The sequence below is a fragment of the Lontra canadensis genome, unplaced genomic scaffold, assembly GCF_010015895.1.
Source record: "Lontra canadensis isolate GAN:19392208 unplaced genomic scaffold, GSC_riverotter_1.0 scaffold6, whole genome shotgun sequence".
NCBI classification, from domain to species: Eukaryota; Metazoa; Chordata; class Mammalia; order Carnivora; family Mustelidae; genus Lontra; species Lontra canadensis.
The window spans coordinates 13,085,711-13,110,355 of NW_022631000.1; the positions used below are offsets into that span (position 1 = coordinate 13,085,711).

Below are 24,645 nucleotides of genomic sequence, written 5' to 3' on the forward strand. Positions count from 1 at the left end.
AAACCAGAAAAAAAACCAAAAACTTTTAGAGAACTCCAAAAGCATTTTAATTTGCCCTCCTATGAGATAAGGTGAACAAATGGAGTAAAATAATGGTAGTGACCAGTCCCTGAGAATACAGTTAGTGGCAAAATTTTTTAGACCCTTGTGATGATCAAATCTAATTTATAATCAAGACAGCACAATCATTAGAAGCTACAAATACGGGTGTTCCGTGATGGACTTACCTACAATGGAGCCAGTTAAGACCAAAGTGACTTTTTAAGCACTCCTTGATACTTCCTAGGCCAGCTGACTCCCTATATACACCCTAAGGCACAGGGGTAGGGTTCTATAAACCTAATTACTCAGTTCTTAATTCCCTGGTAAATCATAAAATTATTCTGTTTTTCAGGGACCCACCAGGTTTAATCAAGGAATTATATCTGCTTCTCAAGGACAGGATATGGTAGATTTCTTTTTTCATCTAAACCCCTGGCACAAAGTCAAATTCAAAATTTGACTATTTAATATTCAAATACTTGTCAGTTAAATGACACAGAGCTACTATAAATGTTTATTGAACTGAAATGAACTGCTGTACAATGTTACACTAAAGCAACTCCTCTTTGAGTCCAAGTGGTACTTCCAAGTCTTTCCAGATATTTTTTCAGCAGTTCCACATAAAACAGCAGGATACCAGATCAGTTAAGCACTTAAATATCTCACAAATGAGCATCTAAACTCCCATTAAAGCAAAAATATCATCAATGTCATCTGTCTCCTTAATGGTTCCTGATGTATTATGTTTGTTCATTTGCAGTATTGTCCATGAATCAGTTTCATTTTCATTGCTTCCTGTAAGGTTTTCATTTGCTTTTTTCAAATTTTCAATTTGCTTCTCTTTAGTTTGTATGACAGGATTTGAAATTCTGCTACTCAGGAGAAGCTTACTGTTAGGGGAGAGATCAGTTCTCTGAACTGTATAGTGCAAGAGTCTCCATTTACTGCTATCTATAGCATTCTGAGTCCCTTGAGGGGATGGCTGAATTTCCTTTGAAAGAGTCAATTGCAACTTTCTCTGTAGTTTTCTCTGTTCCAATAAAAATCTATTCTGAGATCTTCTTCGTCTCACATGACGCTTTGAAGTTTTGATTCCTGAGCCACGAAGAAGGCAGTTGCAAATAGATGTTTTTATGCACTCTAATTTCTTTGGCAAACTTTAAAGGACAAGAGAAAGGAAAAATCTGGGATTAAGACACAGAAAGACATTTTCAAAAACTTTGTCTCCCTTTTTGTCAACTCCTAAAAGAAAAGTACACAAAACTGTATACAGGTCCTATAACTGTGTACAACCCCAGAATCATCACAAAAAATAAATAGGAGCTTCAACCCAAATCTGTGTTTTCAGAGCAGAGTTTCCCTCTGATTCAGATTATAGCCAAGTATATCCCCATTTTGTTCCCAAAGTGAAGTACCTCCTACAACTGCCTAGCAAGGTAGCTGTCAGAGCCTCTCCCTGATAACCGCCAAACTGTTCTTAATGTAACAGGAGTGGAGCTGGGAAAAGGATGTATCACAAATAGAACATCCGCCTGGATGCATTAATCTCTATCTGTTTAAGTAACTTCATGTTGTAGCAGGGAGTGAACAAGGGAAAAGGAATCAAAGTCAGAGACGGAGTTTACCTAAGAATGAGAAAACAGAGCTTCTGGCGTAGACCACCTGATACCTTGGGCTGCCCTAACTGTGATTCATATATCTTCCTCAGGTGTGGGAATTCAGAACTCAAATTGCTGATTATTTTAGGTACTTTGCTTCTGAATAAGGTATACTGCAACAAGGTACATTACATTGTCTTGTAATGTACTTGCTAACTGCCTCACTGTTTGTGTTAGATTTCAAAAGATTAGCACGGATCCGGATCCGTAACTTCTACCGCTGTCACTCTCCCCTTTTCCTTTTTAAATAAATATATAACTTTGAGGAAGCCTTTATAATGTAGTGATTCAAGACCAGTTTTCAAAAGCTTTTCTTGTCTTACTCTAAGTGGTGATTTTTAAGTGGGGAGAGGGTAAGTGGACCTCCTCATTAAAATGGAAATAGAAAAATATGCAAACAGAAGAATCAGAGGATCTGAATTGAGTTCTAGAATCTCCAGATGTAACAATGTGAACAAAATCCCCTATGTCCTCAGCTACAAAATGGGAATAATACTGCATACCTCAGAGAGTTATGGACATTAGGCAAATTTAAAACATACTACAGCATACTGAAACAGCAAAACAACAGTACAAAAGAGCAGGTTTTTTGTGGGGTAAGGAATAATGGTTTAACCAAATACCACTTTGTTACCCTTCTCACTAACTCTTAATTGTTATCATCTCTTCTACCCCTTCTCCATCTCAGGCTGAGTTCCACCCTAGAATGGATCATTTTTAGATGGCTACAGGTCTTTAAAGGACCTTAATGTAGAAACCCTTCCAACCATTCTTTCCTTAGGAATACTTAACTTCTCCCACAGCTCTCAATCAAAACTTGTTCTTGTTGATCTTTACAGCCTTTTTTGTCTAAAATTGTTACAATGGGCATCTATTATTTTTTCAATAAAAATATAAAACCCTAAGGCATCTGACTTCATTATAATGCTTCAAGTAATACTGACTCACAGTCAAAGATAACCACCCTTAAGCAGTTCTGTGAACCTAAGAATCAGAGGGAAAGGAAGAAATCAATACATGGAAAGTCTGGCACTCACGAACGAACATTACCCAACCCTAAGCCCAGAGTCTGGTGTGTGTACTTCTGCTCTCACACCCTCATCCTGCTGCTCTGAAGCTGTGGGGAGACTGGCTGTCTCTCCTACCAGAGCAGGAGTGAGAGCTAGTGCTCCATGAGGATTAAGTCCGTCTTACACAATGCATCCCCTGGCTTAGCATACCACAAACACTCCTAAGGCTTTCTGAATGAACAAATGGAATGGTGAAGAATATAAATGAATAAATCCAATTAACCAAGTTAACTTTTTTCTTCCCAGTGATACAGCTGTGACCAACAAAAGCAAACAAAACTGCAGTTTGAATAGATCCTTCTTTTAGCCCCCCTAAGGGGGGCTATCCCATTTTTCAAAAAGCTAACTTGAATATATATATACTTTTGCCCTAAATAACAACAGAAAAAATAAAGGAATGGAATTCTTATTATACACCTACCTACACCCTTGAGCTTCCACATGTTTAAGCCGGTTACTTTTAAGAAGTTTGTTACCCAGAAAGGAGGCCTGAGCCTTGAGTTTTTTGCTCCTGCACCACAAAATTGCTGTTCGGATTTCTTCAGAAAGTTGAATAAAACTCTCAGCCTCTCGAAATCTCTGCACAAAACTTTTGGCACGGGGAGTTCCTGTTGCTTTCTGAGAAGAATGTTTGGTTGCCTTTAGTTTGGACTGAGAACGTTTTAAGTTGGTCTCCTGAAATATGGAAAGGTGAGAAAAATATATTGGATTTCCTACTGACTTGCAAATATATAACAGAGAAAAGTTGACCCCTATGAAAATTGGAAAATGTCTTTTTAAAAGAAGGAAAACTTTTAAAGCTCACTGTGCTTTCCTTTGTCTTAAAAAACAATGGGAAGTCACCAGAGAGGAAGACAAACCATGAGACTCTTAACTGTAGGAAAAACTGAGGGTTGCTAGAGGGAAGGTGGGTTGGGGTAACTAGGTATGGGCATTGAGGAGGGCATGTGATGTGACGTGCAATGAGTGTTATATACAACTGATGAATTACTGAACTTAACATCTGAAACTAATGTTGGCTAACTAATGTTGGCTAATTGAATTTAAATTTTTTTAAAAACTTAATTTTTTCATCCACTGCTACTAACACAAGATTTTTTTCCTCCTCTATGCAACAACAGACCCCATCTATAACTGAATTCAGATGCGAATCATAATACAAATATTCTAACACATACAGCTATTTAATCTATACATAAGAATGAAACTGAATAAATATTAGTCAAGGTCTATTTGGTAGGGAAAAGAAAAATGACTGAAGAGCCCTTTCCCTTGACACTACTAGACTATCACAAATTTGTTTTTCACTTATTTCTATATGAAGTTACCCTTCTCAATGATGAGTCCAAAATGTTGCTGAAAACGCACAAAGGGATGATGCTGAATGTATGTTAAAAATGCTTAACTGAGCAACACTTCCAATTCAGCCATCTTTTGATGTGTCTCTTCAACCCCATCTTTCTATGTCAAGTAAAGGCTGAATTGTACCAGCCTTCATTGTTTACAAAAATATGCCACTTACTAGATCTGCTTTCATTTTTCAGTCAAAACTGCTCCCAATTTCTCACTTTCAAGAAAGACATAAAAAGGTAGTAGAAAATATAAAAGTAGAGACCTATCAATACTTAGTGTTGGTAAATGATAAAAGAACTTTGACCTTAGAAGCAAGCTGAGCATGTTAGTGCTAACTGTTAAAACTGTGGTAGCGATTAGTCATGAATAGGGGCTGGGGACCAACCAACCGGCTTTAAAACCAGCTCAACCAGGAACAGATAGATGGACTGCAGAACTTTCAAGGGTCAGAGAGCCACAGTTCTTGAGACAGAGTTGACAAAACAATTTGGGGGACTGATATAATGATAAAGAACAAAGACTGTGAAACCAAACTGTCTGTGTTTAAATCCCAGCTTTGCCCCATACTTGCGGTGCAGCCTAAGCAAGTTTCTTGTCCTTTCTAAGCCTCAATTTTCTCATCTGAAATATGGAAACAATACTAATAGCACCAGCCTAACAGGGCTTTTGCAAGGATTGTAGGAATTAACACACATAAAGCAATTCAAGAGTAAATGCAATACACATATTAGCTATTATTAGGACTATGATGATGATGATTCCTCCCTCTGGAACTCATAAATTGGACAGAATATAAATCCAAGCTAGAATCCTTGTAAACATTCAAGAAAGAACTCTGATTTATCAAAAATAATTAAGAATTCTTAAATAGAAAAGAACGTATCATCTAGGTAGGACACCAGGAGAAAACAATCTGAGGACAGGTGATAAAAGAAGCCAAGTAGTTACCACATGAAAGTGGGTAACCCTGATGTATTCATCTGTTGCTGGGTCCAGAACAGAATTTACAGACAATGACTAAGAGGAATCATGTTAAAGCTTGAAGCCTAACCGGGAAAGAAAGAGAAGCCTCATGACAAAAGATGAGGATGACAGTAACGATGAGAGTACTTAATAACATCTGACCACAATTAAGTGCTTACCATACTCCAGACTCTGTGCTGAAGACTTTACATGCATGGAAACTGCATAACCCTATGAGGGGCATACTGTATTAGAAAACAGAGGTGTGGGCAGGTCAAGAAACTTACATAACGTCACACCACTAGTACCAACTAAAGCCAGGACTCAAACCATTTCTGTCTGACTGCAAAGCTCATACTTTTTTTTTTTTTTAAGATTTTATTCAAAAATCTTAAAGAGAGATTTTAAAGAGAGAGAGAGCATGAGCATGGAGCAGAAGCAGAGGGGGAGGGAAAGGGATAAGCAGACTCCACACTGAGTGCAGAGCCTTAATGTGAGGCTCAATCCCAGGACGCCAAGATCATGACCTGAGCCAAAATGAAGAGTCAGATGCTCAACTGACTGAGCCACCCAGGCACCCCCAAAGCTCATACTCTTAATACAATCCACACCTACAATGGATCCTAGAGACACTTTAGAATTCTAGCAAAACTCTTGAGTAAAATGTTTTTTAAGACATTCTATAACCCGAATTTACTGGATGCACTCAGTCCCTTGGGCCTTTATTCATTCAGAAGCATAGGAGGAAAACTAAGGTGGCACTAAGCTGAGAGCTGGGATTAAAAACAGAAACTCAATCTCTGCCCTTGGTAAATGGTATCTATTCCACAAGTTAGCAGAAATCATAAGCCATAGTAATAGAAGCCAGACAAACCTGAGTAGCTTTGTGCTTCAGCTGTTTGCAGAAAGCTCTCACATCAAATTCTGATGACTTTTCTGTAGAAATGGAGAGACCACGGATACAAAAACTGTTTTCAATATCATGCTATTTTCATACTATTAGCATACTATTTTCAAATCAAATTCTTAAGTATATGATATTTCTTGCCAAATTACTACAAAAGAAATAAAGGGACTTGTAAAAGTCTGTGCTATATAACAGTAAATTACCTTTGAAGACTTTCTTATTCTTTATTGGTTGTCCAAGATCCACATTATTCTGTGTATTGATCCTCATTTGTTTAGCGTTTTTGGAAATTCTGAGTATAGTTTCTGGGCTAGACCCTGGTGATTGCTCTTTTGTTAAAAACAGTTTATTTAACAGTTTAGTTACTCCTTTAGCTGCAAAAGCTGTAGGCATTTTTTTCTTAAAGACCTCAAAATAGGGCTGTCCTAAAAACTCAGCAATATCAGAAGGAAAAGTAAAATCTTTGAAGTAAGGCAGTGGTTGAATCCTAGAGACCTGCTGAAGCAATCTGAACAATGGCTCATATAAAGACGTCAGCCTTTTCAAAACACCTTTATAGAGAACCCTAGAAAAAGACAGGAGGTCATGAATTAGCAAGCAATTATAATTTGCAGCTCATATAATAACCACAATAGATTCAAAGCTGAAAATAAGTATCAGTCTGCCACTATAGATTAAAAATCCTCTAGCGCATATTTGCGAAGAGCGAGATTAGTCCAGCCCAAGCAGAAAAATCCAAGTACAAAATGTTACTTAAAACTAAATAAAGTACTCAACGGGAAGGTGTCTCAAAGGATATCTTATGTATGGTTTTAGCTACATGGTGAGATTTTAGGCAAGTTTCAGATTCTCTACATCGTCTCTGTTCTTTTGGAATGTCTTAAAAGAAGCATGTATTATTGTTATAATCAGCAAAAATTAAAGCTATTTCCATTACAGAAAAGAATAATAGATTAGCTGTTATTCATTCTAATCTTATCACCTCTAAGAATAAGCAGAATAAACAAGATAATTGGAAATAATACTTGAGAGACCCAAATAATACTTGAGAGACATCAAATACCCAACCGTTTATATCCCAACTGTTTATATCCCTAACCTAACATTTATATCCCAATCCACCACAAGTAAAACATTAATCAAGTGAAGAAACAGAACCCCCGCACCATCAGCATCCCACGGGAAAAGAAATATGAAAACCTAGGCTGAGTTAGATGAAAAAGAAATGAAGGATTTTATATACATACATACCATAACCTGCTCACCAGCCCAACCATCACAAGGTTTAAAATAATGAATTCTTGCAAGCCTAGGTGCTTCACAGTCAAGCTAGAGAATCAAGTTAAAGTTGGAAAACAAAACCAAAGTAATCTGAATTTTGCAAGTTACATTTACGAAAAAAACAGATGGGAAATAGAATTTTCTTGAAGAAATTAAAGCCTTAAAATGTTCTATTTCAGTCCTGGAAACTTAAAGTAATATGCACTCTTCCAGAGCTCTCATTATTTAGCTTCTATGATGTAGAATTTCTAACTGTCAGTGCCCTTAGGATAATACATGCTAGATGGAGACTGACAGTCTCTGACAATGGCTGTATCAGTCAATTCCTAGGAAAAGGAGGCTAAGATGCAAAATTGTAAACATACGTTATAACTTCCTATAACCTCCTTCCTATAACCTCGTAGCTTTCAAACAGAAATACCATTAAATATATCCAAAGAATTCCAATTCAGAGGAAAGCATTTCAGTTGATCAAGGATACAGAAATGTCTTGCAGCAACAGTCCAAGAAGCGAAGTAACAACTTGCAGGATCCCAAAATCTTCATGAGCACCAGCTCAACCACTGGTTGGCTAGGAATGATACATGCCTTGGTATTTACAGGCTGGTTTTCACTTCACAAAAATGGAAAAGAATGTTATTTTCATTCTTAAACTTCATTACTTATGAAACACTTACACAGCTATTTTCAAGCACAGATGAGCTGGAACCTCCTAGCTGGAGTTGACTGACAACAATGTTTCAATATAATCTATCTTGACCCAGAGTTCAGTGTCCTGCTAGTCCCTCCCACAAACCAACAGAGGAGAGATTATCACAAATACCAGGTGCCCCTTATTAAAACAAAATTTGTAAAACACCCCAGTTGGGTTATATCCCAACACCAAGCAAAGAAGTCCAATGGAGATCACATTGAAGGCCATGAGTTCCCAGCTCACCACACAGACCATTACAAAGCCACTGGCCCACTTACCTGGAAGAAAACAACTCAGACAGATGTTGAATTGAACCCTCCAAATCCATGTTTTTCAAACGTTTTAAACATTGTTCAACCTGAAAGGGGAAGAACAGCTCAAATTTATATCACACAGACATGGCTATTGATATGATCACAAAAGCAAAGAAATGCAAAAGTTCAAAGTATGGAAATACACTCAACACAAGAGAATACCTTCATTTTAGGGTAAAGTAATATGTAGCCCAAAAACAGTTGCCCCTACTTAAAGATTTGAAATTAACCCAGCCAAACAAATTTCTCAAATCAGTTTATAACTAGAAATTTACTATGTGTCAGGATGTCATTGATGCTATAAAGGGCACCAAAGTAAGTATGAGATTATTCTCAAGATTTTTCTGAAAAACATGCTTTCTAAAAGTGAAACTACTAAAACAAGATAGTAAAGCTAAGAGGTTTCACTTTTATTCAGAAGACAATGGAGAACCATTAAAAATATCAAACCTTGTTTTAGGATGATTACCCTGGCTTTGGCATATAGAACATGCAAGCATAGAGGAAAGACTGGAGTTGAGGAAGAATCAATTAGGATAGCAAGACAACTAAACATTGACAAGTTCTGAAGAAAGAAGATGCAGCCAGAACTAAAAGAAGGGTCTAGATGCAGAGAAAGTTTTGACTGATCAATGGACTGAATGGGAGAGATACCTAAAAGGAAGATGCAGAGAAAACAGAACACCCAATTTTTCTGATAATTATTCATAGCTTGGAAGCCAGGAGGAAAAATAGGTTCAATCTGATATGTTCAACATGAAATACATTCAGGTTTGGTTTTGGAGTAAAAGACTCATAAGGAGATAAAAAGCTGCCCCAGCGAGGAAAACTTAGGGAAAGACCACACGCTCCCAGATCTTTCTTTGATGAAGAAATCGCCATTCTTTTTGCCTTAAGTAATGGAAGTAGAAAAAACCAGAGGGCACAAATCTGTAAAGTTAGAGAATATGTCTGTTTCACCCCTGTATTCCGAGCACCACGCACAATGCCTGGCACATAGAACTTAACAAAAAATACCTGCAGAATTAATAAGGTGAATGAATTTATGACCTTATAAGGAATCCAGCTTAGGAGACTTGTCTGTATAGGGTAGTCCCTAAACTAGAGGGCCCAACTGTGTCTTAAACTCTAAAAATTACAGAAACCACTTCCCATAACTTGTTACACAGCTATTTAGTCTAATATATTACTGATTAGATTATATGCCCTATAATATATAAACCACAACTTTGTTCTTTTTATGATTTTAGGATTTTCATTATGATTAGGAAATTGTTTCTCAATTCAGCACTTTGTCTTGCTCAAATCACTGTATCTGTGAACTAGGCAAAAGTACTGTAATTTATTATAGGTTATATATAATGGAATTTTTCATAAAAATTACCCATTAGAAGCAAGACTGGCGAAGAATTAAACATAGTACCTTTCTAAATAAATTGCTTTTTGACATGGTTTCAGAAAAAAAAAAAAAATGAAATCCCACATGCAACTGTGGACTGATGATCTATGAAGTCACAAGTAATTGACTGGGTTTCCCATAATAACAAAATATTAAGTGGCAGTGTGATCTCATCTTCATCAGGCAAACATGTTGAGTCGTAAACACAGGGCTTCCTCCTTACCTGTTTGAGGGCTAAATGGGGCTTGTGGCGGCCCATCCTGTTGTGATTGCTGTAAAGGACTGCACATAGCACATCTGTCTCTGCATCTAAGATTTGGTTCTTCAGTGACAGTGTAACAAGACGGCATCCTCTAATTACAGCTGCAACACAAAGGTCTAAACCAGAGATATTTAATAAAACTTAGTATGTATTTCTATATGAAGTTTATTATTTAAAAATACTCTGAAGAAACATCTTCCCTTATTAAGGGGATTAAGAACAAATTAATATAATCAGCTTTAACTATAAGAACATTATTAACAATTTTAAGTATGTGAGAAGATGGAAAATGGTGACCGATGATACAAAGTCTAGAAATCATTAAGAGGACATCTGTTAAACAATAACACATATCTTCGTATCACATTTTATTACGATTTTTAAGAATCTTTCATATGAATACTTTGCAGTCATTTGGTGTACACTTAGGCTTAAGTACTTTGATGGCGGGGTACCTGTTCTGTGCTTCTCTAAATCCCCTAAATCCCCTATTTTGTTACCTACATAAGCAAGGCAGAATGGATATACTCTTAAAAGCAAAGGTGTGGTATGGGTGTACTACTTTCAGGTAAGAATACATTCAGGTAAGAGAAACAACTGTGGCAACTGTTATGTAATGTATGTAACTGTAATGTAATGTAACTGGAAGTTACATTATTTGATGAATGTCTGACTGAACACGGGGTGCTCAGAATGATAAAACAGCTTCCTAGTCTGAAAAGCTGTGAAGTAGAAAATGGAGGTAATGTGTGTCTCTGTGTCACTAAGGGAAGCACTAGCATCCCAGATGGATAGACTACAAAGGCAGATTACCACAGAACAGGGAGAACTTTATTTTGTCCCAACTATGTGAGGCCAGAAAGGACTGCTTTGAGAATGGGGAGTTGCTGAATTTCCAGGCCTAACAGAATCCTGTTAATTTTTTTTTTTTTTTTTTTTTAGTAGAGGAAGAGGAAGATTATAAATTGCATAGCTTGGATGGATGGTGAGGAGGATGTGATCAGATAGGTTGTATTTAAAATTAACTATCACTTAAGTGTCCATTTACCGTATCAGGCACTGTTCCAAATGCTTTCTACCTGTACCTCTTCCTCAAAACAGCCCTCTGAGGCAGGTTCTATGTTTATCCGCATGTGAAAATGAGCTGAGCACAAAAAGGTTAAATAACGACACCCCCCAATCTGCCCACCTCCAGCAGAGCGAAGTGTCAGGATTCGAACCCAATTTGGCTCCTGAGGCACGCTCCTAACTACTGGGCCCTACTGCCTAAAAACGTACGTACCACGGACAAAACACGTTAAGAGCACTTTCCCCTAATGACATCATTAGACGCTTTCAACAACCGGTGATAGGTAGGGAGCACTAACCCTAACCCGTTATACAGATGAGGAACCGGAGGCCAGAAAGACTGCCGTCTAAACACAGAGTGCCCCAGCGCCTTCCTAAGCGATCAGGACACAGACTGCAGGGTGAACGGGGCTGCTGGTGGCCTGAGGGAACCGAGGCTTTCCAGGCAGCACTTCTCCCAGACGCCAGCGGCGTCCACCTCTCTCCGCCCCCTGGGAGCGGGGCCGGGCCTTGGGCGTCCGTCACTCCAGGCACGGCGTGCCCTAGGCACAGTGGGTTTAGTGAAGGATTCCAAAGCAAACCAGAGCCCCTACAAAATTCCTAGCAAACTCGGGACCGAGGGCTCAGGAAGTCCCGCCCCCACCGCGCACGTGCGCCGGCCCGGCCGGACACCGCCTCCGGAAGCGTCTGCGGTTCACCGGGCCCTCCGCTCACCCAGAGCTGCGTCGGGGTGCGGTATGGTCACTGTGCTGCGGCTCCCCGCCTTCGGGATTCTCACGCGGTTCCACGGCTCCAGGCCCAGCCGCACCGTAGCCATCTCGGGAGGCCGGGGAGGGGCTCGGAAGGGCGGAGCTCGGCGAGACCTAATGGAGGGAGTGAGGGAGGAGAGAAGAGAGGATATCTGGGGGAGGGAGAGGACAAGGGGTGGGGCTGGGGCGGAGTCCGGAATTGGGGGCGGGACCTTCTCGAATGGTGTACCAATAGAGTGGACTGGAGAGGATGGTCGTCCGGACTCTGTTCACCAACGCTTGGCCGGTTATCAGAAGCATCTGGGGAAGTTTGGGGTTGGGAGCTAGGGAAGTTCAGTCCCAGTACTGCTTAATCAGAATCGCCGAAGGAGGGAGGAATCCGCATTGGGTTTAGGCTCCCACACAGGGAAGTTTGAAATTAACTTCAAGGCATTTTACGGAAGAGAAACTGAGGTTACCCATACACCCCTGTCTCCGCATCAGACATTAGGGAGAACGGAAGAAATTAAATAAAGAGGTTTATGGAAGGTGTGGCATTTGAAACACAGAAGAGGGGATTTACTTTGTCCAGACACAGTCAAGGAAGTTTCCTCTAGCTTCATCAACAATAAAAGGTGTGGCAATTGAAACACAGAAGAGATTTCTTTTGTCCAAGACCGTCAAGGAAGTTTCCTCTAGCTCCACCAACAGCAAAACCGAGATCACATCAAAGAAACTTAGAGGCCATCACTTGGCCATGCTCTTCCTACAAGCCTTTGCAAATACTAATCCCTCACTTGGATCATGCCTCTGAAATACAGTCTCCCTCAGCTCTGGTGTCATCACCTCTGAGTAGTTCTTCCTGAGCTTCCCATCCCCACTCCATAACTTGATATAGAGACCCCTTTATATACTACCATAGTGCCTTGAATTGGCCTCTGTATTAGCTTCCTATTGCTGCTGTAATAAATCATTACAAACTTAGTTGCTTAAAAGACTTACTGTATTTCTGGAGGTCAGAAGTCCAAAATGGATCCCACCGGACTACAGTTGGCAGAACCAGATCCTTCTGGAGGCTCTAGTGGAGGATTCATTTACTTTTTCCAGTTTCTAAAGGCTACTTGCATTGCAGTCCTTTGTTCATGTGTCCATCCTCCATTTTCAAAATCAGTAACATAGCATCTTTCAGTCTCCCTCCATGTTCTCTTTCTCTCATCCTCCTGCCTGCTTAGAAGTACCCTGGTGATTACACTGGGCCCACCAAAATAACCTGGTATAAGCATCTCATCTCAGAATCTCTAACTTAATCACATCTGCAAAAACTGTTTTGCAATGTAAGGTAACATAGTCACAGATTCTGAGGATTAGAATGTGGACATCTTTGGGGAGCCGTTATTCAGTTACCATAGACACTTTCATAGAATTAACTTCACTGTGTTGTATTTGTATGTCTTCTTCAATGGCATATGAGCTTACTGAAGGCAATACTAACCTACTAACCAATATAGTTCACTAATCTTTATATCTTAGTGCTTAACTGAGAGCCTGGCATCTAGTAGGACCTGAATAAATTTTAATAACTTTACTGAGGTATAATTACTATAAGAGAACCACACATATTTAATGTATACAATTTGTTTGCCAATATTTACTGATTGAATAAGGGACTAGATAATGCTTGAATAGAGTTTTTAAAAGATGATTAGGAATTTCTCAGACAGATAAGGGAAGAAGGACATCCCTGACAGAATGATGTTAAACAACATGGGTTGGAAGAAGCACTAGTCCTGGGTCAGTATTGCTGGAGCATGATATGTGCTGAGGGGTGAAGCTGGGAGTGGTGGTGTCAGATTCTGGGCAGAACTTGGATTCTACCCTGAAGGCTGGTCGTTCCCCAAACTGGCTGATCATAATTAACCTAGATAGCTTTTAAAAAATAGAAATTATCAGGCCCTACTTTGGAAATTCTTACTCATTAGGTATGAGTAGGTCTCTAATCTTTGTTTTTTTTTAAGCTCCTTTTGATGGTAGTTTGGATTGGGGAGCCCTTGCTGTAGGTGATAAAGGAGTCTCTGAGTCTTAGGCAGGACAGTTTTAGTCACCTTGTATCAAAGAGCACCTTGAAGAACAGATTTAAAGGAGATGAGACTGGGCGTAAGGAGGTAAAGGAATCTGTTGCAAACAGGCAAGACACAGTTATAGCCTGGATTCAAACATAGGCACTGAAGATGAATAGTAGAACTTATTTAAATGTCTGGTATTTAGATATTTAGTTGTCTAGCATGACTTCTAGATTTTTTGCTTTGAGTTTTTGATGTAGCATTCAAAAGTAGAACAGATTTAGGGAGGTGGCAAAGATAATGAGATAACTTTTGATATATTAAGTTTGAAATCACCCACAGGCTGTCCACAAGTATATGGCCAATTCACCAGTCGAATAAATGGAACTATAGCTCAAAGTGTGATTGCAAAGGGAGGAATATAGAGTGGTGAATATAGGATAATATTTTTAGAAGGTTAGATAAGAAGGGGAGACCATTTAACTTGTAATAGGGTATTGTTTTGGTTCTCATTTTAAGATAGTATATCAGGGTTCCACCGTTCAAACAGAATCAATAGGATATATATATATATTTTTTAAGGGATTTTTTTGAAAGAAATTGGCTTGCACAATTTTGTGGTTTGGATAATCAAGTTCGAAATCCATAACAGCAGGCCAACAAGGAGCAGGCGAAAACTCAGGCAGGATTTGTAGCTACTACTGTCTATAAATGGGATTTCTTCCTCCTCCTTATTTTCAGAGAAACCTCAGTTCTGTTTTTAAGACTTTCTAAACTGATTGGATTGGGTTTGCCCAGATTTCGCAGGATAATCTCCTTTACATAAAGTCAACTGATTGTAGCTGACAATCCCATCTACAGAATACTTTCACAGAAACACCTAGACTTGTGTTTGACTGAGTAATGGGGTTCTAGAGCCTAGCCCAACTGATACACAAAATTGACTATCACGGACAGGAAATGACTTGCTCACATATAGGCTAAAGGAAAAGAGCCAAAGAGTTAGAGAAGCTAGCCATATCATGGAGATAGAGGGGAGAAAATTAATAGAACAAGACCCATTATCCACTCCATAAAGTTTTTGAGCATCAGTTGTTTGCCAGGTACCATACTATATCCCAGAGGAGACAAGGATAGGATCAAATATTCAGGTAAAGAGGTTGACTTAAAGATCAAAAAAGCCTTTATGGTCCAAGCCAGGAATAAAATAAAAATCGCTTTAGATACGGAGATATTTAGGGTGGCGTGCTAGGAGGATGAGGGACACCAGAGCAAAAGCATCTGTGTAGTCTGTGAGGAGAACTGGCTATCATTACCAAAGGTAGAGGGCAGGAAAATGGGGTTGCCTGTGAGCGATGGATATTTGAAGTCAGAGCTTCCTTGAACTGGGGGAGGGTGGGTAAATGGAAGAGACATGGACTCTGTACATTAGACAGAAAGTAAGGTTTTAAGGCCATGCTTGGAAAATTTAGAATCTGTAAAGAAAGACTGCCACAGATACAAATGACCATCAAATAAACAAAACCCTGGCCATCTCATTAGATTAGAAATACCAGTTAAAATGATTTTCAGGTGTTATCAGAGTAAAAAGTTTAAAAAGCATGGTGTCCCATGTTACTAGGACTTTATACAAAAATTTAGATACAAAGTTAACCTTTGTTGTTTTCATAAAAATGGAAAAATTTTAATACTTACATGATGAATCAGTTGGTTTCTAATATTTTGGCAGTTGAATTTTTTCCCCACAAAAATCAAATATCTAAAACAAGTAAAAGTGAAATTAGTTTTTGAGGTATATGGTAGAATGCAAGGCCTTCCCATTAAGTGTTATAAGACACTTCGTAGGAACACTTTTGAAACCCACAGTTGTAAATAAATAAATATGTATTGATATGAGCAATTTTTGGTGATACGGTAAGGTGTTTTTTAAAGGAGCTTAAAAAACAACATGTTTAATACAATTTCATGAAAGAATACACACCCATACATTGAAAAAAAAGTCTAGAGGGATCTAAATGAAGGTGTTAACAATGATTATCTTTCCAGCAATGGGGTACATCTTTTCTTCTTCTATGAGCTTATGTGTATTTTTTATTTAAAGGAAAGGAAAATAAGGAAAGAAATATGTGTTAATATTATAATTAGAAAAAATGTTTTTTTTTTTTTTAAGATTTTATTTACTTGACAGAGAGAGAGACACAGTAAGAGAGGGAACACAAGCAGGGGGAATGGGAGAGGGAGAAAGCAGGCTTCCCGCCGAGCAGAGAGCCCGATGTGGGGCTCCATCCCAGGATCCCGGGATCATGACCCGAGCAGATGCCCAATGACTGAGCCACCCAGGCGCCCCAAGAAAAAATATTTTTTAATGCCAAAATAGTGTATACCAGGGCCTTAGGATGTGTGTGTGCGCATGCACAGGCACGTGTGCTCATGCTCTACACACACAACAGTATATTTAGAGATATATGCTTTCTATTATGCATCTTACTATGGCCTTTCAGCTTCAGCCCTACCCTTCTATACTTTCCTCTGTGATTCTATGGCTGGGACCATGCAAAACCAAATCATCTTTGCCAGCTGGTAGTTACATCAACATGGACTGCTAGAGGGAGGTTGAAAGGCAGAAAGAGGAGAAAAGGGACTTGTACCTTCCTGTTTGCTCCTTTCTTTCTGACAGTATCACTCTGCAACAGCTCTTTATCCTGGGTAATGGCAGTTGGTTCTAGTCCCTGACTCTTTTGACACACTAGCAGAACTTGTTGACCCCTCAAAGGTAGTAGCAGCACCTGGATGGTGTTCTCTGCTCAAAATCTTGGTCCCAATTCTGCATATCCCTTCCTCCAAAAGTCTACATTCTGATATCCCCAAACTCTTCCCCTTGTTTTTTTCAGCTCCAGGATTTATAACTGCTTTTGCATATATGCTTTTCAGTTCTTCAACACCTATTTAACCAGTTCCTTATGTTAAATTCTCTGGTGAAATAGAGAGTTTGAGTCTGTTTTATTAATGGATTCTGACTATTATGATACTTAGAACAGGAAGTATTCCTGGAAAATAGCCCCTCAAATGGTACAAGGTTGGTTTGGCCACGTTCCTTAGCCTTTGAACTCAGTAGCTCCTTATCAAGAGGAAAGGGGACATGATAAATCCATGCTGTACTGTACTGTCATGCTTAATTACCAGAGGCTGATTGTGATGAAATGCCTTCTGAAGCCCTAAGAGGACTAGATGACTATTATGGTAGCAGTGATGCTTCTGAGTGCCCTAGAGAGCCTACCAAAAAATGACAAGCTCAGATCTTTAACTCTTTGCTCAAGTCATAGAGAATCAGAGAGCTTCTGTGATGGCCCTGAAAGAATCACTTATTTCTTATAACTGCAGGGCTGAACTTGACCCCAAATTTACTTTTTTTAAAATATTTTATTTATTTATTTGACAGAGAGAGAGAGATCACAAGTAGGCAGAGAGGCAGGCAGAGAGAGAGAGGAGGGGAAGCAGGCTCCCCACCAAGCAGGGAGCCCGATATGGGGCTCGATCCCAGGACCCTGAGATCATGACCTGGGCTGAAGGCAGAGGCTTAACCCACTGAGCTACCCAGGTGCCCCCCAAATTTACTTTTGTTGGTTGAATAACTTCAAAGTAAATTGAATTTATTGACTCTCAAGTCTCATATATATGAGTTAGGACATTGGTTGGTAAGAAGGACTCTTCATACTTGGAATAGGAATTATCCAATTTGATTTGGGAAAAGCTGAGGAAGCTTGTGTGAAAACCCTATAAAAACTTCAAGACCCACCCCAACCACTTCCCATAACCCCTAGAGCTATACCTCAAGTAGAATCTCAGTTTACTCCAGGAGACAAATACAAAGTTTGACATGGAAAGAAATAGTTTATACTCCAAAATAATTGTGAAGTGTTGCTAATTTTTAGTGACAGAAACTGAAGTAATAGTGTATTTTAAGGTTATTAAACTAAAGCAGATGGAATACGAAACACTGGATTGGACCAAATGTGTCAATATGAGTCTCATCTTACAAGTTGCTAGAGATTTTTGCAGTTAGAACTATGTCTGACAGTTTTCTTTGTTGATTGAAACTTGAACTCAGCTATACAGTTTATATTCAATAAAGGCAAGATGTCCAGTTTCCTGGCATGATGTAGAAGGAGGAATCCAAATTCTCAGGGAGCTTGGAATAATGGATGGATATATAATCTGCGATCTTTACACTCATCCACCTATTAACCCCCAGCTATGTCCTCTTAAAAGTCACTCCCTACACTGAGGCACTGGGAAATACATTAATGAGTTACTACCAGTATCCTCACAAAGCTCTGTAATGGCTGTCTTCTGTAGGCTCGGGCGATGATAGGAAGATACCACCCTTGAAATTTGCTCCCAGAATAATGAAGGCCACATGATACCAATTAACTATAAGAGACAAGATTGATGCATTTACTGTAACAGACAACTGGGACAAAATGGTAATCAAATTGTTTTGACTAGCAGAGATCTTAAGTAGTAGCTAACTGATGATAGAGTCTGTGGAAATTGAATAGATTACAGCCCAATGAAATATTGTATATCTGTAGAGCAGGGGCCAGAAACCTCATTTGAACACCAAAATGGAGAGACATGACTTCTTATTCAATTTACAGACTTATTCAATTTACAGTTCAACAACATAGATTCCCTTGGTAGACAAGGAAGCCAATAAAAAGATGTTCATTGCTGTTACTTACAGTAACAAAACTTTGGAAACATTTAAATGTCCGTATTTCAGTTACCTATTGCTGGTTAACAATCAAGAACTTAGTGACAGGTTATTGGATTGAATCTAGAAGACCCAAGATGGCCTTACTCACAATTTTGGCACTCTCTTTGGCATGGCTCAGATGGCTGAGGGTGAGAAGGGATGTCTGGGTCTCTCTCCTTTCATGGCATGAGCTGGGCTCACACATATTGTCTGGGACCTTGGTTGTCTTCCATATGACTTTTCTCTCATGTAGCATCTCATCCTCTAGGACATATCTCTCCCTATAGACTCACTTCAGTAGGATAACCTGCACTTCTTTATATGGCAGCTGGATGCACCATGAGCAAAAGCAGATGCTACCAGGCTTTGTTTTGTCTGTGCTCAGAAGTTCCTGAATGCCACTTCCATCACATTCTATTGGCCAAAACAAGTCATAAGGGCAGTCAGATTCAAAGAATGGGCAAACAGACTCTAGCTCTTATTGAGAAAAAAGCAGTAAAGACACATTGCAAAGAGGCACAGACACATGGAGACATCAGTCATTCTTTGGAGGCCCTTTTTAACAATGTACTGCAGTCTAATAAGAAGCATTTCTTTAAAAAAAAAAATTATGGTAATGTTCTGGTCCAAGATGGTGATGTAGAAAGACCCTGAACTTGCCTCCTTTACAGAACACACCAAATTACACCTATTCATAGAGTAATTCCTCCTGAAGAAGAACTTAGGGCCTACTGAACAGCTTTTGCACAACAAAAAATAGAGATAATGGCAAAAGAGAATAGCAAAAGTGACAGACACTGGTAACAAAGGAAATCCCAACAAAAGGAACTCCACCCCAAACACTGCAAACTGCTATGGAGAGGGATAGTACTGAGGACAGGTGAATCTGTCTGTGGGCACAGAAAAAAAAGCCTTGGATTAAAAGACAACTGGCATATGAAAGAGCAACCGCCAGAATTCCAGTGGTAGGGGAAGCTGCAAGAACACTCTCTGAGTCAGAGGGAGGATCTGGAGAACAACAAGGTTTATTTCCCTCTTCCACCTTGAAATCACAGACTTGAGCGGGGTCCAGACACTATAGCCAACTTGCCACTTCAGCAAGCCCCAGGTCCTTTAACCCACATCAGCTGCAGTCATGCTGGGGCACAGAAAAAAAGCCATGGTTTAAAAGTGCAACTAGCTTTAAAGAGAGTCAAGCTTAGAACTCTACCACCTGGCAGCTGCAGAAGGAGGGGAGCTATTGGAACACTCTCTGGGCGGGAGGGGCTGGGGGACACAGTCTACACTCCACCTCCACCTTAATAATGTGAAGAATGTGAAGGAATGGAAAAACGTTACCATGTAATGGAAGCAAAAGAAGAAAAGATGGATGGAACAAAACAGACTTTAAAACAAGGACTGTAACAAAAGCCAAAGAAAGGCATTGCATAATGATAAACAGATGGATCCACCAAGAGGATGTAACAGTTTAAATATCAACACACCCAACACTGGAGCACCTAATACATACAGCACATATTAGTGGACATAAAGAGAGAAATTGATGGTAATACAATCATAGTAGGGGACTTTAACATCCCACTTACATCAATAGATAGATCATCTAGGCAGAAAATTAATAAGGAAACAGTGTCTTTGATTAACACATTAGACCAGATGACAAAACAGATACATAGAACATTCCATCCAAAACAACAAAAGAAACATTTTTTTTCAAGTACAAATGGAACAGTCTCCAGAACAGATCACATGTTAGGCCACAAAACAAGATTTAAGATTGAAATCATACCATGCATATTTTCTAACCACAAGGGTATGAAACTAGAAATCAATCTCAGGAAACAACAACAACAACAAAAAAAACTAGAAAAAACACAAACTTGTGGAAGCACAACAACATGGTACTAAACAACCAATGAATCAATGAAGTAATCAAAGAAGAAATTTAAGAATACATGGAGACAAATGGTAATGAAAACACAACGATCCAAGAATCTTTGGGACATAGTGAAAGCCATTTTAGGAGGGAAATATATAGCATTACAGGCCAACCTCAAAAAACAAGAGAAAGTTCGAATAAACAATTTAAAATTACACCTAAAGGAACTAAAAAAAGAAAGACAAAGTCCAAGGTGATTAGAAGGAAGAAGATAAAGATCAGAGCAGAAATAAATGACATAGAGACTAAAAAACAAAACAAAACAAAAAACAATGAAACCAAGAGATGTTTTCTGAGAAGATCAACACAATTGATAAACCTTTACCCAGACTCATCAAGAGAAAAAGAGCAAGGACCCAAATAAATAAAATTAGAAATGAAAGAGGAGTAACAAGTGACACCACAAGAAATACAAAGGATTATAAGAGAATACTACAAAAACGAATATACCAATGAATTGGACAACCTGAAAGAAATGACTAAATTCCTAGAAACACAGTCTTCCGAAACTGAATCAGGAAGATGTAGAAAATCTAAACAGACCAATTACTAGTATCAAAATTTAATTGGCATTAAAAAAAAATACTACCAAAAAACCAAAAGTCCAAAACCAGATGAACTCACAGGTGAATTCTAAGAAACATTTAAAGAAAAGTTAATACCTACTCACCTCAAATTATTCCAAAAAATAGAAGAGAAAGGAAAATTTTCACATACATTCTAAAGGCCAGCAGTACCCTGATACTAAAACCAGATAAAACACCACAAAAAAAGAGAAACTTACAGACCAGTATCCCTGATGAACACAGATGCAAAGACCTCAACAAAATATTAACAAACTACATTCAACAATATATTAAAAAGGTAATTTGCCATGATCAAATGGGGTTTATTCCAGGGATGCAAAGGTGATTCAATATTCACAAATCAATCAATGTGTTACACATCAACAAATCAAAGGATAAAAGTCATATGATCATTTCAACAGATGCAGAAAAAGCATTTGATAAAATTCAATACTCATTCATGACTTTTAAAAACCCTCAATAAAGTGGGTTTAGAGGAACATACCTCAACATAATAAAGGCCATATATGAAAAATACATAGCTAACATCAGACTCAGTGGTGAAAAACTGAGGTTTTCCTCAAAGATCAGGAGCATGACAAGGATGTCCACTCTTACCACTTTTGTTCAACATGGTTCTGGAAGTCCAAGCCACAGCAATCAGACAAGAAAACAAAATGAGGCATCCATATTGGTAAAGAAAAAGTTAAACTGTCACTATTTGCAGATGACATGCAGATACATAGAAAACCTTAAGGCCTTCACCAAACAAACAAACAAACAAAACCCTACTATAAGTAATAAATGAATTCAATAAATTTGTAGGATACAAAATTAATACCCAGAAATTGGTAGCATTTCTATACAATAATAACAAAGTAGCAGAAAGAGAAATTAAGAAAACAATCCCATTTACAGTCACACCACAGGAATAAAATACCTAGGAATAAACTTAATCAAGGAAGTAAAAGACCTGTACTATGAAAACTATAAAATATTGATTGAAGAACTTGAAGACAACACAAACAAATGGAAAGATATTCCATGAATTAGAAAAACAAATATTGTTAAAATGCCCATACTATCCAAAGCAATCCACAGTTTCAAAATAGCAACAGCATTTTTCACAGAACTAGAACAAATAATACTAATATTTATATGGAACCACACAAGGCTCCCAAAGAGCCAAAACAAACTTGAGAAAGAAAAACAAAGCTGTAGTTATCACAATTCCAGATTTCAAGATATATTACAAACCGGTTGTAATCAGAACAGTGTAGTGCTGGGCACAAAAATGGACACATGGATCAGTGAAACAGAACAGGGAGCCCAGAAATAAGTACATGCTTATATAGCCAATTAATCTGGGACAAAAAAATCAAGAATATGCCATGGGGAAAAGGCAGTCTCTTCAATAAATGGTGCTAGGAAAACTGGGCAGCTGCATGTAAAATAATGAAATCTAGACCATTTTTCTAATACCATACACAAAACTAAACTCAAAGTGGATTAATGACCTCAGTGTGAGACCATGAAAACCCTAGTCGAGAACACAGTCCATTATATCTCTTCAGCCACAGAAACATTTTTCTACATGTGTTTCCTGGGACAAGGGAAATAAAAGCAAAAAATAAACTACTGGGACTACATCAAAATAAAATGCTTTTGCACAGCAGAGGGAACCATCAACAAAACAAAAAGTCAACCTACTGAACAGGAGAAGATATTTGCAAATAACATATTTGATAAGGGGTTAGTATCCCAAAAATATAAAGAACTTATACAACATTAAAAAAAAAAAACATCCAATTAAAAAAATTGGTGGGGGACCTGAATAGACATTTCTGCAATGAAGACATACCAATGGCCAACAGACATATGAAAAGGTGCTCAACATCACTCATCAGGGAAATGCAAATCAAAACCACAATGGAATATCACCTTAGACTTGTCAGAATGACTAAAATCAAAAAGACAAAAATATAAAAAATGTTGGCAAAGATATGGAGAAAGGATGTGCATTGTTGGTGGGAATGTAAATTGGTGCAGCCACTGTGGAAAATGGTATGGAAGTTCCTCAAAAAATTAAAGATAGAAATACCATATGATATATTCCACTACTGGGAATTTACCCAAGGGGAACAAAAACACTAATTCAAAAGACATGCACCCCTATATTTATTGCAGGTTTATTTATAGCAGCCAATTTAGGGGACCAACTCAAGGGTCTATTGGTAGATGAAAAGATAATGATGATGTGATATATAAATATATAAATATAGGCACACACAATATACATATACACATACATACTAGAATATTACATAGCCTTTAAAAAGGATGAGATTGTGCCATTTGCAACAACATGAATGAACCTAGGGGGAATTATGCTAAGTAAAATAAGGCAGACTAAGAAAGACAAATACCATATGATTTCACTCGTGTGGACTCTAAAAAAACAAATGAGTAAATGAAAAGCCAAATCATACCTATAAATACAGAGAACAAACTGATGGTTGCTAGAGGGGAAGGAGGTAGGGAATGGGCAAAATGGGTGAAGGGGAGTGGAAGATGCAGGCTTCACATGGAATGAATAAGCCACAGGAATAAAAGGTAGAACCTAGGAAATATAGTCAATGATATTTTAATAGTGTTGTATGGTGACCATCTATCAAAACGCTTTATTTGTGGTGAGCATAACATAGACAAATGTTGAATCACTATGTCATACACCTGAACCTAATGCGTCAACTATATTCAAATTTCAAAAATTAGTAAAAATAAAATAAATTACAATTTTAAATTTCAGAAAATGAAAAATTATCATAAGATGAAAAACAGGGTAGGCAAAACTGCTGTAACAAACAGATCCAAAAATACAATGCTTCAAACACAAAAGATGTTTATTCTCATCCACAATGTATTCAATACATGATTATTGAGAATTTTAGGCTCTTTCATCCCTTTGACTTTGAATTCCTCTAGGGCCTTATCATTTGTCTCTTGCTGTAAGAAGGGGGAATAGATAACCTATAGGAAACACAACTTCATCTTGAAAGCATTTGCTCAGGAATGGCACATACCACACTGACTCATATTCCATTGGCTGCACCTAACTGCAAGAGAGCCCGGGAAATGTAGTCCAGTGCATGACCAAGTAGAAGGAAATGGGTTTTGGTGAACAGCTAAAGTCTGCGCCACAATCGTTTTTTAAAGATGTGTAATGACACAGGGAAATGCCCACATTATATTAAGCGAATGAAAGTGATTATAAAACTTTCTACAGAATATGACTCTAAACTGGGGAAGAGGCAAAAAAAGATGTGTATCTGGAGTGAAAATGATGCCAGGATGTTAATAATAGTCATTTCTGATTGGTGAGAATACAGAAGTTTCATTTTCTCTTCTTTTTACTTTCAGAAGTGTGTTCAATGAACCCAAATGACCTCTATAACATGATAAATAATATTTTTAAACATTAAACTATCTAAAATGCAAATACAAAGCACTCTTAGCAAGGAACACTGCTGACAAGTCAATCTTCTATCTCAATTCCTAGAACCTCATAGAAATGTAAAGAAAAAA

General features: G+C 38.2%; 1 protein-coding gene across 2 annotated transcripts; it reads right to left on the reverse strand.

The window, feature by feature from the left end:
* Positions 1-542: 542 nt before the first annotated feature.
* NEPRO (nucleolus and neural progenitor protein) lies at positions 543-11,874 on the reverse strand. Of its 2 annotated transcripts, none has more exons than XM_032852212.1 (9): positions 11,726-11,874; positions 9,905-10,059; positions 8,247-8,326; positions 7,756-7,887; positions 7,245-7,322; positions 6,197-6,558; positions 5,961-6,022; positions 3,192-3,445; positions 543-1,199 (listed from the first exon to the last, which is right to left on the reverse strand). In XM_032852212.1, exons 1-9 carry the CDS (start codon positions 11,826-11,828, stop codon positions 719-721), a joined length of 1,707 nt encoding a protein of 568 aa, XP_032708103.1. In that variant the 5' UTR covers positions 11,829-11,874; the 3' UTR covers positions 543-718. The 2 variants fall into 2 exon arrangements, with proteins under 2 accessions (XP_032708103.1, XP_032708104.1); XM_032852213.1 differs by having other exon boundaries at positions 1,078-1,226.
* Positions 11,875-24,645: the final 12,771 nt, after the last annotated feature.

What these genes read in the sequence shown, in the direction of transcription:
- NEPRO (XM_032852212.1), bottom strand. Translation starts at nt 11,828, where the DNA reads ATGGCTACGGTGCGGCTGGGCCTGGAGCCGTGGAACCGCGTGAGAATC. An exon ending in CCCATTTAGCCCTCAAACAG is followed by an intron (nt 8,327 to 9,904) that starts GTAAGGAGGAAG and finishes TTCCCCTTTCAG; the next exon opens with GTTGAACAATGTTTAAAACG. An exon ending in TCTGAGTTGTTTTCTTCCAG is followed by an intron (nt 7,888 to 8,246) that starts GTAAGTGGGCCA and finishes ATTTTTGTGAAG; the next exon opens with TGAAAACCAGCCTGTAAATA.